This window comes from Schistocerca gregaria, chromosome 1 (assembly GCF_023897955.1).
Source record: "Schistocerca gregaria isolate iqSchGreg1 chromosome 1, iqSchGreg1.2, whole genome shotgun sequence".
Classification (NCBI taxonomy): domain Eukaryota; kingdom Metazoa; phylum Arthropoda; class Insecta; order Orthoptera; family Acrididae; genus Schistocerca; species Schistocerca gregaria.
In genome coordinates, this window is record NC_064920.1 from 942,579,451 (window position 1) to 942,596,651 (window position 17,201).

Genomic DNA, 17,201 nt, shown 5'->3' on the forward strand with positions numbered 1-17,201 from the left:
ATAAATACTTTATATTACCTGTATTTCCCTACATAAATGCTAAATATTTCTTAAGCTGCTTCTGTTAGCCTAGAAATTATCATATATTTCCATTTACAACAGTTATATCTGATTCTGTGTCTATCCCATATAAATTAGGGTCATGAGGAAATATGTTTTATCTTAGTTGTGCAGGCCTACCATTTTTCTAGATATAACAATGGAGCCTGGCATAAAAATGACCACTCAGCACTGTTTACACTACATCAGCTGATGCCAGCTTGTATACCTTTCAATTTTAGCACAGTTCTGGGATAATTTTGCAAAATGTTTCAATACCAACACTGTACTTGCCTTTTCAAGAGCTTTCAAGTGCCAGTAAAAGTAAAATAGTTTATTGATCCCTCAGTATCTTCATTGATACAAGAGTTATGAAAATTAAACATACAACAAAATTACATGCCCCTCAATGCACAATCAATTGCTGAAAACTTTATTTCAGTATCTTGAGTCACACAAAATAAAAGGGGTTTCATGTTTTACGTGACTGACCTTGTATACATACTTTGTTTGTAACAATCATTTACCTTCTTTGATACTAAATTTTGACAAACAGATGTTACTGTTAGTTATAAGAGAAGGGGCAAAGACACTGGCAACTTTGCTTGATCACTAACTGAGAAATGGTTATGACTAACTGTTAATAATAGACAGATATTAACTTCATTCAAAGTTTTGTATGCTGTATGAAGTTAAAAAAATCAACCAGCAGTTAGCCTTGTTGTAATAGTCCATTTGGTCAATGAATTTGTTGACTATGGTCTGTAGTGATTACTTGGTCCATCATCGGAATCTCTGGTTACTCAGTTCAGTTAAATTATTACTGAAATATTTGATCATATTTTTCAGTTATTAGTGTTTTAATTTATTATTACACATTTCACAGGTGACTGCCTACAATATGACAAAGGAAGAAAATGATAGTGGTCAGAAGGATGAATATTACACATTTATTTTTACTCCGTGGCTAGGACAGAGAGATGCCTCGCAAAAATACCAAGTTCATACATTTGCTATGATTGCAAGTAATTGGCAAAATATGACAGGGCAACCTCTCTGCCTTGCAACACAGACATCCGTGGAACATTTACATTGGCTTGCTGATGTAGTTACCCACTGGTGTGGTCCCATATCTGTGAGCATATTTGCCCCTGACTTAGATTACCAGATAGCAGAAGCATACATTTCCTATTTAAGAAAATGTTTCTCAGATATTAACAGCCAGGTATGTTAAAGTAATTTTTATTATAGTTATTGCTGTTCAGTAATGTACAGAAACTCTCATGGAATATCAGTTGTGATTTTATTTACTTATTTATAGGTCCTGTGAAGCTAGGACTGTACAGTGTACAAAAGATATTGGACCATTCATTAATTGCAATACACATTCCTTGTTTTTTTTTTCTTTTTTCAGACATCATTTTAACAAAAGATAAAATTATGCAATATTTTCTTACTCTACACATTTTACAAAAACAATCTTAATTGATGAAGAAGTTTTGTTTTTCTAGGTATTCCCTTACAGTATAGAAACAGTGCTCAACCAAATAACCCTTCACAGTTGATTTGGTTTGTTTAAGTCCATTATTATTTTGTGGATTTGGGTAGTGTATTATACACTTTTATGCCAGGGTGGAGTATACAAGTACATGGAAGTGGCAGTATTTTATTTTTCCTAAATAATGGCTTCCATTAACCTAATAATCTTTTTCTGCAATCTAAATGATGTCTGACTTGCTCCACAATTTCCCCAAAGCACTACACCATATTTCAATATTGTATGAAAATAAGCAAAATTTATGATCCTGGGATTATCATGTGATATACAGTTTTTTATTACTCCCATTACAAAGCATGTTTTGTTCAGTTTTTTGTTCACATAGTCCATGTGTGTATCCCACTTCATGTTTTGCTGAATCCATATAATGAGAAATTTTGCACTCCCTGTTATTTCAATTTTTTGTCCACTTCTTTCTACAGAAGTATTAGCTGGTGTCCTAGTGAAAATATTTATTGCAACAGTTTTTCCAGATTTATAATGAAACTGTTTGCACCAAAGTACTTCGTTTCTTTGCTACTTCCCATAATTAAGATGCTGGTGTCATCTGCAAACTGATATAGCTTACTGTTTTTACAGTTTATATATACTCATTTACATTTAGTAAGAACAGAATTGGACCCAATTTGGAACCTTGGGGAACTCCATGTTTGATCACTAATAAATCTGACTGATGAGTTTTGACTGTCTCGTTTTCTTCGTGTGTTATCTCTATGAGCTGTTTTCTTTCATGGAGGTATGATTTAATCCAGTTATTCACTACTCTCCTAATACTCCAGTTCTGACTATTACCTAGTAATTTATCATGATTGATGTTATCAAACACTTATGACAAGTCTAGGAATATACTTGATGTATGTTCCTGCCTATCTGGGGCCTATAGAGTTTCATACAGAAAAGAAAAGATTGCTGTTTTCAGTAGAGTGATTTATCCTAAAACTATGTTGGGATGCCATTAGTACATTATATTTATTTATGAAATTTGACAGTCTTTTATAAAAGAGTTTCTCTAGATTTATAGAAAACACAGACAGTAGAGAAACTGGTCTATAGTTTGACAATATGTTGGAAAGCTGCCAGTTGAGAAGAATAGGTTTACAAGATACATCAGTGGTTCAGAAATTAAGTCTACACATTTTTTACAACAAAATCTGGTATGTTATCTATACCAGATGATTGTTTTGATTTTAGAAACTTGATTTCTTGCTGTGATTCTTGTGTATTAGTTGTTATGAGAAATATTCTGTTTTCTACCTGTTCAATTTTTGATGTTATTTGTGATGGATGTTTATAAAAACCATTCAGTCTGCATGCTGCTCACATTTTGTTTGCATTGCAGTAATACATAAAATTTGTTTTATTTCTTTTTAGTACCCCAGAAGTAGACAAAATTCTGTCAGGATTATTAAGATCTTTGCAAGAACCAGCTATGAAAAAACTTTTCCACCTGGTATATAGGATATGTGAGACAGCCAAATACTCTTAAGACTTGAAGACCAGTGTAATAGTTTAAATAATTTAGATGTAAGAGAGATCACTGACCAAATAGCAGAAGCAATGAACTGTTCGCAGACACGCAATAAAGTGGGCAGTGGCGAGAGGTTGAGTCAGGTGGAATGATTAGAGAGAAAAAGTAGTGAGAAGCTGAAGAAGAGGTTGGTGAGGGGTAGCCAGTAGCTCAGAAGGATAGGAGGCAAGGAGCACATATGTGGGATAAGGGATGCAGGATAGGATGATGGGAGAGGCAGTAGGTGCACTGACTGGGAACACTACCTCTCCCAATATCCTTCCAACTCCAAATTCACTACCTCATTCCTTAAAACCATTCCAATTATACCTTCACACACATTTACTTCTCCTTTGAGGGGGAGATATATAAACAAATTCCTGGCAAACTCACAGGCACCCACATGGCATTCTTCTATGACGACCTGCATATGACCCATCTAGAGGAAATATTCCTAGCACCTCAAAGCTCTAGTCTGATGCAGGATCACAAATTGTATCTTCATGATACCCTATTCTCATTCCTCAACGGCTTCAGCACCTTCTCTCCCACTAATTTCATCTGGTCCTCTTCAGCCTAATGGATCACCTCCCTTGACATTAACCTCCACCTTTCTGGATGATCCATCCAATTCTCTGTCTATATTGAGTTGACTAAACACCATTATTACCTGCATTCTGAAAGCTGTCAGCCCTTCAATACCAAAAAATTGCTCCCATTTAGTCTGGCCAACTGTGGATGGCACATCTGCAGTGATAAGAATTCCCTTTCCCAGTATGCTGAAGGTCTCACAAAGGCCTTAACAGACAGGCATTACCTGCAAAACCTGGCCCATAAACAGATTTTCCACACTTTATCCTCACACACCCATAATCCTCTCACCAACCCCAAGAAGTAGCTGCAAAGAAGCATCCCTGTCATCATTCAGTATTATTCCAAACTGGAGCAACTGAAGTATGCCAGGGCTTTGACTAGATGACATCATGCCCAAAAATGAGGTGCATCATATGCCACCTAATGTGGTATACCATCACCCACCCAACCTACCAGACATCATGGGCCATCCCTATGCCACTATGACTCCCAGTTCCTTACCAGAGATATCATATCCTGCAACACATCCAGGTGAAAGACCTGCCCCTTTCACAACCCAGCATTTCCTTCTCTAGATTTTTTGCTGTCTTTTTATCCTAACCCATCAGAGGAAGAGACATCTGTGAAATTACCCATGTTTTACCACTCCTGTTGCAATTTCTGTACAGCAGTTAGTGGTCATGACCACTAAACAGCCATCCATCTGAGTGGAGGCCACCACCAAATGGTGGCCAAGAACAGAACTGACAACCCAGTGGCAGTTGACAACTAATGGCAGTATATGCCGTTGATCACAATGTGCTTGAGTTCAATGGCTCCCTTAAGAACTTGTGTGATATTGATCCTTTCACCAGCACCAGATTTTCTGAACCAAACTATCCTTGCATCGTATGCTTCACTCCCATAATCCTCCTGGCCTCAGTCTCTGCTAATCCACTGCACTCAAACCTCATACCAAACAGTCTCCTCTTATTCTGCCCTGTCACTCTCTCCCAATCCATACCTCCACATCATCATTGTGTGCTGCATGAAATCACCATCTCCGAGGCCTGTGTGTCACTTTCCTGTTCCATGTACCTGCTACATCTCCCCCTGCTACAATGGCATGGCAAGCCGTTCCACAGGACTACATCCAGCATCTCTACGATCGTCTCCATGGGAGAATAGCAGCCTGCATTGCTGCGAAAGGTGGATATACACTGTACTAGTGCCGACATTGTGCATGCTCTGTTGCCTGTGTCTATGTGCCTGTGGTTCTGTCAGTGTGATCATGTGATGTATCTGACCCCAGGAATGTGTCAATAAAGTTTCCCATTCCTGGGACAATGAATTCACGGTGTTCTTATTTCAATTTCCAGGAGTGTATATGTTGCTAAACTTATAGACACTATCTTTCATCAGAATTGACTACTATAGAAAACACACACACACACAAACACACACACACATGAGCGTGGTTGCATTGGCCCTACCAACTGCATTGGTACTGCATCTCAACTCGGATGTGGGTAGTTTTGGATGGAGCGCATGAGAGGAGAAAGCAGAAGAGAGAGGAGGGAGGGGTGAAAGGAAGAGTGGCTAAATATTTTTTTGTTTGGGGGAGGGGGGGGGGGGAGAGGCAACAAATGGATGGGATAGAAATATGGTATTGTTAGGCTCACTCTGGCATAAGCAGGGGAGTTGCTTGTGGCATACAATGAAGCATAAGTGTGGATTTTGAGGAGGAAACATGGGGACAGGGACATGGATGGTGATACGATTGAGACAGGAACTAAGGAGATTGAGAGCAGGAGGGTTGTGGAACAAAAGGATGTGGTGTGAAGACAATTATCATTTGCATAGTTCATTTGGATGAGCAGTTAGCTGGTAGTCATGCCTAAAAAATAGTCCGTGCAAAAGTTTTAGCATAGTTGGTACCTGACATGACTGCTTTTAGAGGTGGTCCTACCTCTGGTAAAGTACAACATCTCTGGTAAAGGAATGTACTGTAATATGATGTGCTGGAAGAGTGCATAAGACTAGCCTTGCACCTACGTTTTCTACATGAATATAACTCAAGTGGCAAGGAGTTGGAAGTAAATGTGATATAAGGATGACTCAGGATATTTCACGAATTGGGTAGCATTAAAGCATTTTCATTTTAGGACAGGTGGATGGATTATAGGTAGACAGTTTCTCATTTCTGTGAATGTTGCTAAGAAACTCATTAAGTTTATAAAACACAGTTAGATAGACAATATGAGTCCAATGTCAGCCATGTTCTGCACATTTGCACTTGCCACTACTAAGACATTATGTAAACATGATGGGACATTCTCAGTGATGTGCTGTTGTAAAGATTTCACCAAAGTCACACACATTTCAGGTGTCAATTAGAATGTGTCCATATTTCATTAAGTTGTTGTTAGTTCTCTCAAATTCCCAACCTGATTTAATACATAGATGTAGATGTAAATGTAGATAGATCTCCACACCATTCATCCATTTTTTGCGTCATATGATAGCTTTTCTTGAGGTTGGATCCATCCCTGCGGATTGTCCAAATGCACTGCCAATATTTGGAGCCTTACTGTTTTGAGTGTGCTAGTGATTTTGCTGGTGGTTTGTACAAAGCTCCTTCTAGATTTAAGCCATTATCTTGCTTGTTATTTCCCAAAGAGCAAATAGTTTGAGTTGTGGAGCTCTCCCCACCCCCCTCCCCCATATCTATCATAACCTCTCTCCTGATACCTGGCAGCACTATTCCAGGCAGAATTATAAGATGGCTATTGTTGGCAGCCTGCCACAGTGCAGTAGGTTGGGTTTGCATATTCTGCTGCCATGTAGCATAGTGACAGGGTGGTCAAACATAGCAAGGAGTGATGTGCACCACATGTTATGGTTTAGAAGGTTCTTGCATATGATAACTTTTCGTCTTTTGGGTGTCACTTTAGTTTTCAAGATGAAACGTTCATGCTTGTGTTTTGGCTGGATTTGGTCATAATTGGTTTGACTTTCCATGAGTATCCAAGATATCTAGAGAAGTGAGAAGTTTATTTTCAATCAATTCAAAAGTTGTTGCTTGAGTAGGAAGTACTACATCAGGCACATAAAGAAAAGTGTTGCTTACTATTACAGTGGGCTGAACATCTTTGTATTTATTAAAAGTAATATATTTTATATTTCTGAATTTTACCAGGATGCCCCAAACTTTAAATGTTAAAATTATTGGAAGAGGGTCTTGAACTTTTTTTTAGATGTTACAACCAGTACACACACAGGATACATTTGTATATTTCTATATTTCATAACAGACAAGTACCTGCTGCTTTGAAATTGGCTGCACTTCCTTGAAAAATAATGTACAAATACCTGTCAAACATCCTCGGGGGAGTTAACTACTGTTTACAGTTCATGATTGTTTGTCAAAGATGAAACATTACTCATTACAGGAACTTGCAGACATACATGTAATTATGGTACAGTAGGATGACATGACTGGGAAGCAAAATAAGTAAGCAAAAGAAAAAATTTCAAACAAGCATCATCATAATTTGAAGAAATTTATCACACTGGACAGAAGTTTATTACCATAAATAGAAACTTGGTCATTCAAGCCACAGAAAGCCACCGAAGGTTCTTGATAAAGAACTGTTTGCTCAGTATAATTTGAAGAGCTGATATTGGATTATATAAGAGAACCATCAATAAACAACCATCAATTTGCCCATGATATGCATTTGAAACCCCATTGTGGACAGTTCTGAAGGAGCAACAACTACATCCCTGTCATGAAGATACTAAGCAATTGGGCTAAATGATTTTGAATCCAAAGACCAGCTATGACAGTGTTCTGTCATACATATTTTCAATTTGAACAGTGGGTTCTGTAAGCTTAAGTTATCGATGGGAGATATAAGTAGTTTATGTCAATAAAAAACAACCATCATTTTCAACCATTAGTTCCTCATCTAAAAGTACTCAATTTGGGATCCACTACATTGTGTATAATTTTGAAAAAGGGAATAGGGTTTTCTGATTCTAGACTAAAAGGAATCCTGCCTTCTGTCAGGGTGGCAATGTTGACGTACTGTGACATTTTGACATCAGTCATGTCTGTTAATGTGGGCTTTCCTGGTGTATACTATTGATGGAAAGCTCTTCGATTTCCAACTGTATGGCAGCATTAAGACACCATGGTGTTTGAACGAGTATCATATTCATTATCCTCTGGTGAAGTATGTGCTGTCACACCAACCACTACTTGTTATAGCCTGTCAGTCTGTCAGGCTGACCACTACCTCCCACTCCCCACAATTATCTGAGGCAATGTCTTTTGTAATGGTGGATTATGTTCTCATCTACACCTTCATAGATAATCACAAGCATTGTATAGTGCAAGGTGGAGGACACCTTGTACCACTACCATTCATTTCCTTTCCTGTTCCACTCACAATAAAGCAAGGGAAAATGACTGTCTATATGCCTCTATATTAGCCCTAAAATCTCTTATCTTTGTGGTCCTTATGTGAAATCTACATGTGTGTCAGTAGAATCATTCAACAGTCAGCTTCAAATGCTGATTCTCTAAATTTTCTCAATAGTGTTTATGAAAATAACATTGTCTTTCCTTCAGTGATTCCCATTTGAGTTCATGAAGCATCTCTGTAATAGTTGCATGTTGATCTAATCTCCCTGTACAAATCTAGCGGTACACCTCTGGACTGCTTTGATGTCTTCCTATAATCGCACCTGTTGGGGAATCACAAATTCTTGAGCAGTACTCACAAAAGGGGTTGTTCTAGTGTTCTTATGCAGTCTTCTTTACAGACGAACCAATTGTTCTTACAACTCTCACAATAAACAGAAGTCAGTCATTCACCTTCTCTATTACAATCCTTACATATAAATTGCACTAAATTTAGATATTTAATCAATGTTGCTTGTCAAGCAGCACACTGCTAATGCTGTATTTGAATATTATGGGATTGCTTTCCAACTCTTCTGCATTAATGTACATTTTCCTGCATTTAGAGCAACTGCCATTCATCTCAACATCTAGATATTTTGTCTAACTCATCTTTTACCTTCCTACTTTCAGTCAACAACTACACCTTCCCGTTCATCACAGTATCATCAGTAAACACCTGCAGATTGCTTCTCTCCCTGTTTGTCTGATCATTAACGTATGTAGGGAATGTCCTCCTGAGGGATATTGTGTCAAATTCTGTCCAACTGATACATTAGATTGCCAAAATCCAAAGCTTGTTAGAGGGCTCTAAATATTCTCAGTTGGTGAGAGATCTGGCAACCTTGCTGGCCAAGGCAGGGTTTGAAAGGTGTGGAGACAAACAATAGAAACTTTCACCATGTACAGATGGACATTATCTTGGTGAAACATAAGAACAAGATGGATTGCCATGGAGAGCAACAAAGGTGTGCAGAAATTCACTGCCTTATCACTGTACTGTAAGGGTGGCACTGATCAGAACCAAAGGAGTCTTGCTATGAAAAGAAATGGCATCCCGCACCATCACTCTTGGCTGACAGGCCATATGGTAGGCAACAGCTGCAGTGGGATACCACCTCTCTGGCCTGGAATCTCGTTGATTGGAATATAATTGTCTTTATTGATGATTCCCAGTTTGAATTGAGCCTCAGATAACAGTGGGCTACCAAACTGACTGTCACCCATCATATAGCCTGACAGCTGTAAATGATGCTCTGGGATGCCATTTCTTTTCATAGCAGCACCCTTAAAGTCCAGCGGTATGTCTACAATATTCTATGCCCCATTTTGTTGCTCTTTGTGGCAAGCGATTCTGAGTTTACATTTCAGCAACATAATGCCTGCTCGCACACAGCGAGAGTTTCTAATGTTTGTCTTCATTCTTCCAAACCCTATTGTGGCCTGCAAAGTCACCAGATCTCATCCCAATTGAGACTCTTTGGGACATTATAGGCAGGGCCCCCCAAAAAGCTCAGTATTTTGACATTCTAAAGCCAATTGGACAGAACTTGGCACAATATCCCTCAGGTTTTTGGAAAATATGTTCAAAACTATTTCACAAAACTGTCTGTCCATACCAATTGCAATAAATCCATAGCCATCCCTGTTGCTAAAAATTAGTATAGTCAAAGGGCTTCATACCTCTGATTTAGTAATGCTTATTTCAATGATGGCTTGTTATGAATTCGTTTGTTATATATGTTCTGTGACTTGTAATAAAGAGCTGTTTTACACTGCAAATTGATACCTACTACTATCATACACAACATAAAAATTGGTGCCAAAACCCAGCAAATTTTCCATGAGTGCTGGAGGATTTTTTGAAAGTACTTCACACAGAAATACCATGAGAGCTCACGGCAGTGAGTATCATGCCAGGCAACAAACTCTTCTGACAGCACCCACCTGCATACACAAATATGCTTAACTGGATTGTCAAACTACACATTTTGCAGTACTCAGACAACTGCAGCCACTTCTTGGTGTCTGACACAGAAAACATTGATATCAACAGTCATTTACAACACTTGGAAAGAGTATGGGCAAGAGCAAGAGCTATTTGAACAAAGTACACAACTTCAATGATACACCCCCCCCCCCCCCACCCCAATTGAGGAATTTTCTTAAGATCATTTACAGGAACTGTTGTGTATTGTATATACTAACAGGCTATGATAACAAAATACACCATCATCTTGATGACATTGATTATGCTGCTGATGCATCCAAATGTGACAAATATATAGACACAGCCAAGCTTGCTGTTTGAAGCACATTACAGGGAGTAGAAGGGAAACTGATGAATTTCATGGTTGTAGTCTTTCATGTCCACGCTAACCAAAAACAAATTTTACCCAAGATCAATAAAAATTGTGGTCCATTTTGCATCTGCCGTGAAGAATGTGGCTACTGGGGCCAAGAAAATAATAAAATTACCGATGTCACTCAATAAAACAGAAACTGACAAATACTAACAAATATATGAAGATGGTATCTGTTCTTTCAGACATATCCTAAAGAACGGACACCATCTTCATATAGTTAAGGCTAACCAGCCATTGACCTTCTTCTTTTGTGCTGGATGCACATGCATTGCCTGAACTCTTATGGGACTTGGTAAGATTGTCTGCTGCGAGTAATCAGTGTAGTGGGCAGGGGCACTGTGAATGTTGTGTGTGGACATTAAGCTGGAAATGTGGATCTCACAGAGAGCATGCAAGGGATACATCCCTGTGTCCTTGGTGGCTTAGATGGATAGAGCATTTGTCACGTATGCAAGTGATCTTGGGTTCGATTCCCGGTCGGTGCACACATTTTCAACTGTGCCCATTGATGTATATCAATGTCTGTTGACAGCTTAGGGTCTTGATTTAATTATCATTTAATACTAACAAATGTTTTCTGCACCTAAACAGGGGGCGTAAAGTGTGAAATTATAGGAAAAAGGGTAGGGTACTTTATTTAACTGTAAAAATCCACATCACAAATCAATATGTTTTGAAGATATGACATGTGAGATGTCAGCAGCACAGAGCAGTGTCACTTCAGCTAGTAAAATAGATACAACCATCACATTCTTGCAAACAGGTCATTTACACATCATAGAACCAACAAGACTAAGTAAACTTATTCAATGTGTGCTAGACAATGTTAAGCCAAACATCCTTCATTGTCATTGTTGTGGTCTTCAGTCGAGAGACTCATTTGATGCAGCTCTCCATGCTACTCTATCCTGTGCAAGCTTCTTCATCTCTGAGTAACTATTGCAACCTACATCCTTGGTCTCCCTTTACGCTTTTTACCATTCGCACTCCCCTCCAACACTAAATTGGTGATCCCTTGATGCCTCAGAACATGTCCTACCAACCAATCCCTTCTTCTAGTCAAGTTGTGCCACAAATTCCTCTTCTCCTTAATTCTATTCAGTACTGCCATACCCAGTCTTTTAATTTCTTTTATTTTTATTTTCATTTCTCTCCTTTCGGCTACTTCTCTCCTTCCCCCTCCGCACCTTCTCTCCTACGCTCCGTCTAAACTGCAACACTCCCACCATACTACCCTGGAGGTGGTGGTGGTGGTGGTGGTGGTGGCGGTGGTGGTGGTGGTGGGGATGGTGGTGGGATGTGTGGGATGGGTCTTGTATCGAGGCTTGTTGCAGGGATATGAGCCATGAGACAAGGGGTTGGGAACAGGACTGTAGTAGGGACAATGATAATGTGTAAGTTGGGTGGTTGTTGGGATACCACTGTGGAAGATGTGGGGAGGATAGTGCAGATAATATTTCTTATTTCAGTGTAGGATGAGAGATAGTCAAAACGCTGGCAGAAAATGTGATTCATCTTCAGTTTTTATTGTTGTGTTATTCTCAGTTGCATATAATAATATGGTATGCAGTTGCTTCAGTTCAAGGTGGTACTGAGTTGAGATTAATGCTTCTTCGTAATCAGGTTGTGGGTATGTGGGGTATGGCAGGTGAATGGTGAAACAAGGCATGGGAGATCTGTTTCTGGACAAGGTGACCTCAGTGAGGCCCTTGATATATTTGGAGAGGGGCTGCTCATCACTACATATGCAGTGACCACTGGCTGCTAGGCACTATGGGAGGGATTTCTCATCAGGGTTTAATGGATGGCAGCTCTCGAAGTGAAGGAATTGTTGCTGGTTGGCAGGGTTGTTGTGGACAGAGGTACTGATGTTGCCATCCTTGAGGTGGAGGCCGACATTAAGGAAGATGGTGTGTTGGGCTGAGGAGGACCAGCATGTGCAATTAGTCTAATCTTGTCTTAGCAATCCTTATGGGAGCGATACATAGAGGGATGGAGAATAGCTCTAGATTCTTCACTTAATACCGCTTCTTGAAACTTTGCAAGTAGGCTTTCGCAGGATAATTGGTGTATATCTTCATGAGCTTGCCAATTCAGGTTTTTCAACATTTCTGTGGTGTTCTCCTGTTAGTGAAACAAACCTGTGACCACTTGTACTGCCCTTCATTACATACATTTAACAACCTTTGTAAGTCCTATTTGGTATGGATCCAACATAATTGAGCAATAATCTAAGATGTTATTTGTAACCAGTCTCTTTTTTTTTTAGACTGATACATATTCTCAGTATCCTGCCAATGAAGCAATGTCTGCCGCATGCCTTATCCTACAACTGAAACTATGTAATAATTCCATTACACATACCTTCATGTTTTTATACTGAGGCATTTGTGTGATTTAACTAATACTGACTATTATTTAAACTAAACTACAGTACCTAGCTTTGTTGTACCCGGGACTCCTATTATTAACACTGTTTGACACTTAATTACTGTGATCACACATATGCTAACATTTCTACAGCTGCAGATGCACTACAACTAAACTTCTATAGCAGCTTTTTAATCACCAAGATATAAAATTTAGGTATGCTTGCAAGCTTACGCAATCATTAGCATATTAACCTAAGTGAGCACCTTCTGTAATCGAGTGTGAAAATTCCTGAAACTGGCATAAGATAACAAATTAAATTTGATGACATAAGAAGTGGTTAGTTACTACAGTTCCAAAATATTAGTCACAACTGTGAATAATGTACACATCCGTTGCATAAGGTATTGAACCATTACCTTTTGCTGAAACAAGAAAATTTGTGCCCTAATGGGTCTCAAACTTGGATTTATCATGTGTCGCCAGTGGTTGCCTTAACCATCTCAGCTACCTGTGTACATTTCCAGACCAATCCATACCTCCATATGCCACAGTTTGGATCAGTCTTGGAAGTGAGCATGAATAGCTGATAGTTCAGGTGACTGCTTGCAATAAGAAGGAAATCCAGTTTTGAGTTCTGGTCTGCCACAATTTCCATGTGTCTCCAAAAGGTATTGTTCCAATTCCTAAAGCAGCCAATGTCAAAGTTACCTGCAATTGTGAGTAACATTTTGGAATTTAACACATTGTCAACAATGTCTCTTTCTTGAGACATGCAATCACTGTAAAAATAAAAAAAATAAAATTTAAAAAAAATTGCTACGGTTCCTCCCTCAGTAATATATGATGCAGTCTTGATGTTCCTTCATCCATTATTGAAAAAATGATATTCATTTTACATCCCTAAAGGTTTTCCTTCGTGGTGACTGTAATTATGGAACCCAACGAAGGAAAATAAACAGAAATCTGAAACACTTTTTGTCCTATATGAGGAGGCTTTTGTTCACCACTGGAAAAAGTGCATAACAAAGGAAAGTAAAAAATAATGTTACCATTTTTCAACAAAATATTCCGGGAATGAAGAATAAAGTAGATGAGCTCCTGGTTTGTTTAGATGACATTGGATCTGATAATGTAATAGGTATACAATGCCTGTCTGAGCATCACATTGTGTCTGATATGGAAGAGGTAAATGTCAGTGGTTATTAACTATCTGCACATATGAGTAGAGAGAATAAGGTGAGAAGAGGAGTTGTCATATATGTCAAAAGTTATCACTGTGTAAAAAGTGTAGATACAAAAAAGTTTTGTCTAGAGCAACATATAGAAGCATCTTCCTGTCTACTTCAACTGAATGAGGGCTCTTTTATAATTGTAACAGTATATAGGTCCCCTTTAGGAAATTTTTATTTATTGCTGGAAAACTTGGATGCCTTGTTGTCAGATAAGGGAAAGCAAATTATTATTTGTGGGAACTTCAATGTTGATTCACTGAAAGAGGGTAATAGGAAGAATGACCTGGAAGTCTTGCTCGGTTCTTTCAATTTGACATCTGTCATTAATTTTCCTACTCGGGTAGTAAAGGACAGCAGCACATTGATAGATAACACTTTTATAGACCAAAATAAGTTTAAAAACATAAATTCTTGTCCTGTTGAGAATGACCTTTCTGATCATGGTGCTCAGCTAGTTACAGTATATGAAATAGCTCCATTCAGTAATTCAAAACTACCCTCCAAAGTTGTGCATTCAATTAATGACTCAACAATTATAAATTTCAGAGAAAATCTTCAACAGTTAGACTGGGATGAGGTTTACAAGGAACCTGATGCCTATTTAAAATAACTTATTTCATGATACACTTGTAAGAGAAGTTGGAAACTGTTTCCCCAAGAAAGTAGTTAAATATAATTTTAAGAAACCAGATCTGACAGTCTGACAGATAGCCATATAGCATTTAAAAGGAAATTAAAAGAATTTCTGAATGGCAACTCCTTCTACTCATTAAATGAATTTTTGGATATAGTAAGTGGGTAATTTACCCAACCCCCCCTCCCCTCCCCCCCCCCCCCCCCCCCCACACACACACACAAAAAAATATATTTGTAATGTAATATCTTGTATAGACACCTTTTATTAACCTGACACGTTCCACGTCATTATGAAGTGTCGTATTGATGATCTATGGAACAAGTACTAATCTAATCTAATCTAATCTTGTTCTGACTATGCACTAAAGTTTTATTGTGCACCATAACTCTAATTTTATGTACAGTGATAATCACCATCTCTATCATTTATATCTTCTGACAAAACTAATGGGAGAAACAATAAAAATAAAAGTGCAGAAATAATATTAACAAAAATTAATAGTAAATGAAGAAATAACAGAAAAATATAAGAAATACTGCCCTGGATCAGCACATGTGTCAGTTAAATATTGAAATTTGTATGATGCCACTGCTTTGCAAATGTAAATGGAATGAAATAGGAAAGTACCCTCCTTTATATAGACTGAATGTGGAAATTTTCCCAAACATAAAATGTGCCCTCGCCCATATCAATGAAATGAAAGAAAATGGACAACACCAGTAATTTCTGCAAGGAAATTTTTATTTTTAATATGTTGCCATCTGTACCAATGTAACACACTAGTGCAGTGTAAGACTGTTATTCATGAGACCAATAAAGGTCAAAATTCATGTCGTTCTCACAAACTTTTTTCTTTTTTTCCAGGTCAGCCTCCACATCATATATCCAATAGATTTTCCACCTATCAATTCATCAGATTTTAATGAAGGGCTTAGAAAACTTATTCCAAAAACTTGCAGTTTTAATCATCACCAAGTACTTGACAAAATGCTACAGAAGCGACCTCAGAATATGTTTTTATGGCGTGAAAAGCTGCCATACCCTCAAAATATATTGCGAAATATTGCTAGAAAAACTTGTCCAAACCAGTATTTTGTGTGCCCTGATATAGATATGATACCAACATCAAAAGTTGTATGTGATAAACTGAACAAGTTTCTTGAAAATCCACAACAAAAAAGTTGTCTCAAATGTGCTTATGTAATTCCTGTATATGAGATATCTTCAAATGTTACAAGAATTCCCTATAACAAAACAGAATTGACTAAGATGGTAAAACAAAGAAATGCAAGAGTCTTCCACTCAAATGTCTTCTGGCGAAACCAGTGGTTATCGAACTTATCTTACTGGGAAAATCAAAAGGAAAGTTCAAAAATGTCAGTATCATATGATGCTGGTAAATATTCCTTTTGGTATGAACCTATTTATGTTGCACAAACATCAGCACCTCTCTATGATGAAAGATTTATAGGTTATGGCCTTACAAGAAATACACAGGTATGTAACTGCAACATGGTTGGTTCTTTACTATTCTGTCATATTGGCTCTCCACATTAAATCTGATTTCATTCCTTTTCCTGCAGATTTATGAAATGTATTTGGATGGATGGAGTTTTAAGATTTTAAATAACATCTTTTTAGTACATTGGGGATTCCAAAATCGGAGCAGTCAGAGTGCATTGAGAAAGAAACAAGCATTCGATAATTTTGCTGTTTTCAAGGACTTCCTTAGAGAAAAGTCAGTGAAATATGACAAGGATCCATTGAACCTATTGCAGATGTACGAGAAAATGAATGTAAGAATAAAACTACAAAATCTGAATGTAACAGAATCTGAAAATATTATTCTTACTTAAATTTCTGGTCATATTTAGTAACTTTCTGTGGCAAAATAATTTATCTTAATAATAAACTGTGATAATTTACATTACTCTTGATCTTCTTATTGTAATGGAAGAAGAAAATGTGCCAATTCATAAGAAAAAATATCAGTGCTAATGAGTGCATGTGACAAAAGAGAGAGCGATAGTTAAGTGGATTTAAACATATTCTGCAATTGGAATGTACATAATGTAAAACAGTCTGTTCATAGTAATCCAGAATGAAAGCTCATGTATAGTTTGTGATACTGTACAAGCAATGTCCACAATAGTAATACCAATTGTAGCAGGCACTACGCATACTGGCCGACATCAGATGATTTTGAATTCTCCACTTCAATCTTGTAACTTCTTTGTAATGAGAGGTATGTAACACATGTGAGGCTGCCAACCATGTGATCTGCACAATAACACTATCAGTCCTGCTGTCTCCATTATTTAACAATTGCTGCTCTGCTATCTATCAATATAGCATCAGGTTTTTCCCAAAATGGTAACATACAGTGTGACATTCGCCTACTTTATTTCTTCATTTGTTGTCATTGGTGTCAAAGTACTGCATTGCTAC

The 17,201-nt window shown here is 37.9% G+C and overlaps 1 protein-coding gene across 5 annotated transcripts in view; it reads left to right on the plus strand.

Moving 5' to 3' along the window:
• Nucleotides 1-16,683, plus strand: part of LOC126275866 (beta-1,4-glucuronyltransferase 1-like) — a 94,982-nt gene extending 78,299 nt beyond the window's left edge. For all 5 annotated transcript variants that reach the window (XM_049977234.1, XM_049977235.1, XM_049977237.1 and 2 more), the window contains exons 3-5: nucleotides 926-1,264; nucleotides 15,618-16,250; nucleotides 16,337-16,683. In XM_049977234.1, coding sequence (XP_049833191.1) covers nucleotides 926-1,264; nucleotides 15,618-16,250; nucleotides 16,337-16,609 — 1,245 coding nt within the window. In that variant the 3' untranslated portion in view covers nucleotides 16,610-16,683. The remainder of the gene's footprint in view (nucleotides 1-925; nucleotides 1,265-15,617; nucleotides 16,251-16,336) is intronic.
• Nucleotides 16,684-17,201: the final 518 nt, after the last annotated feature.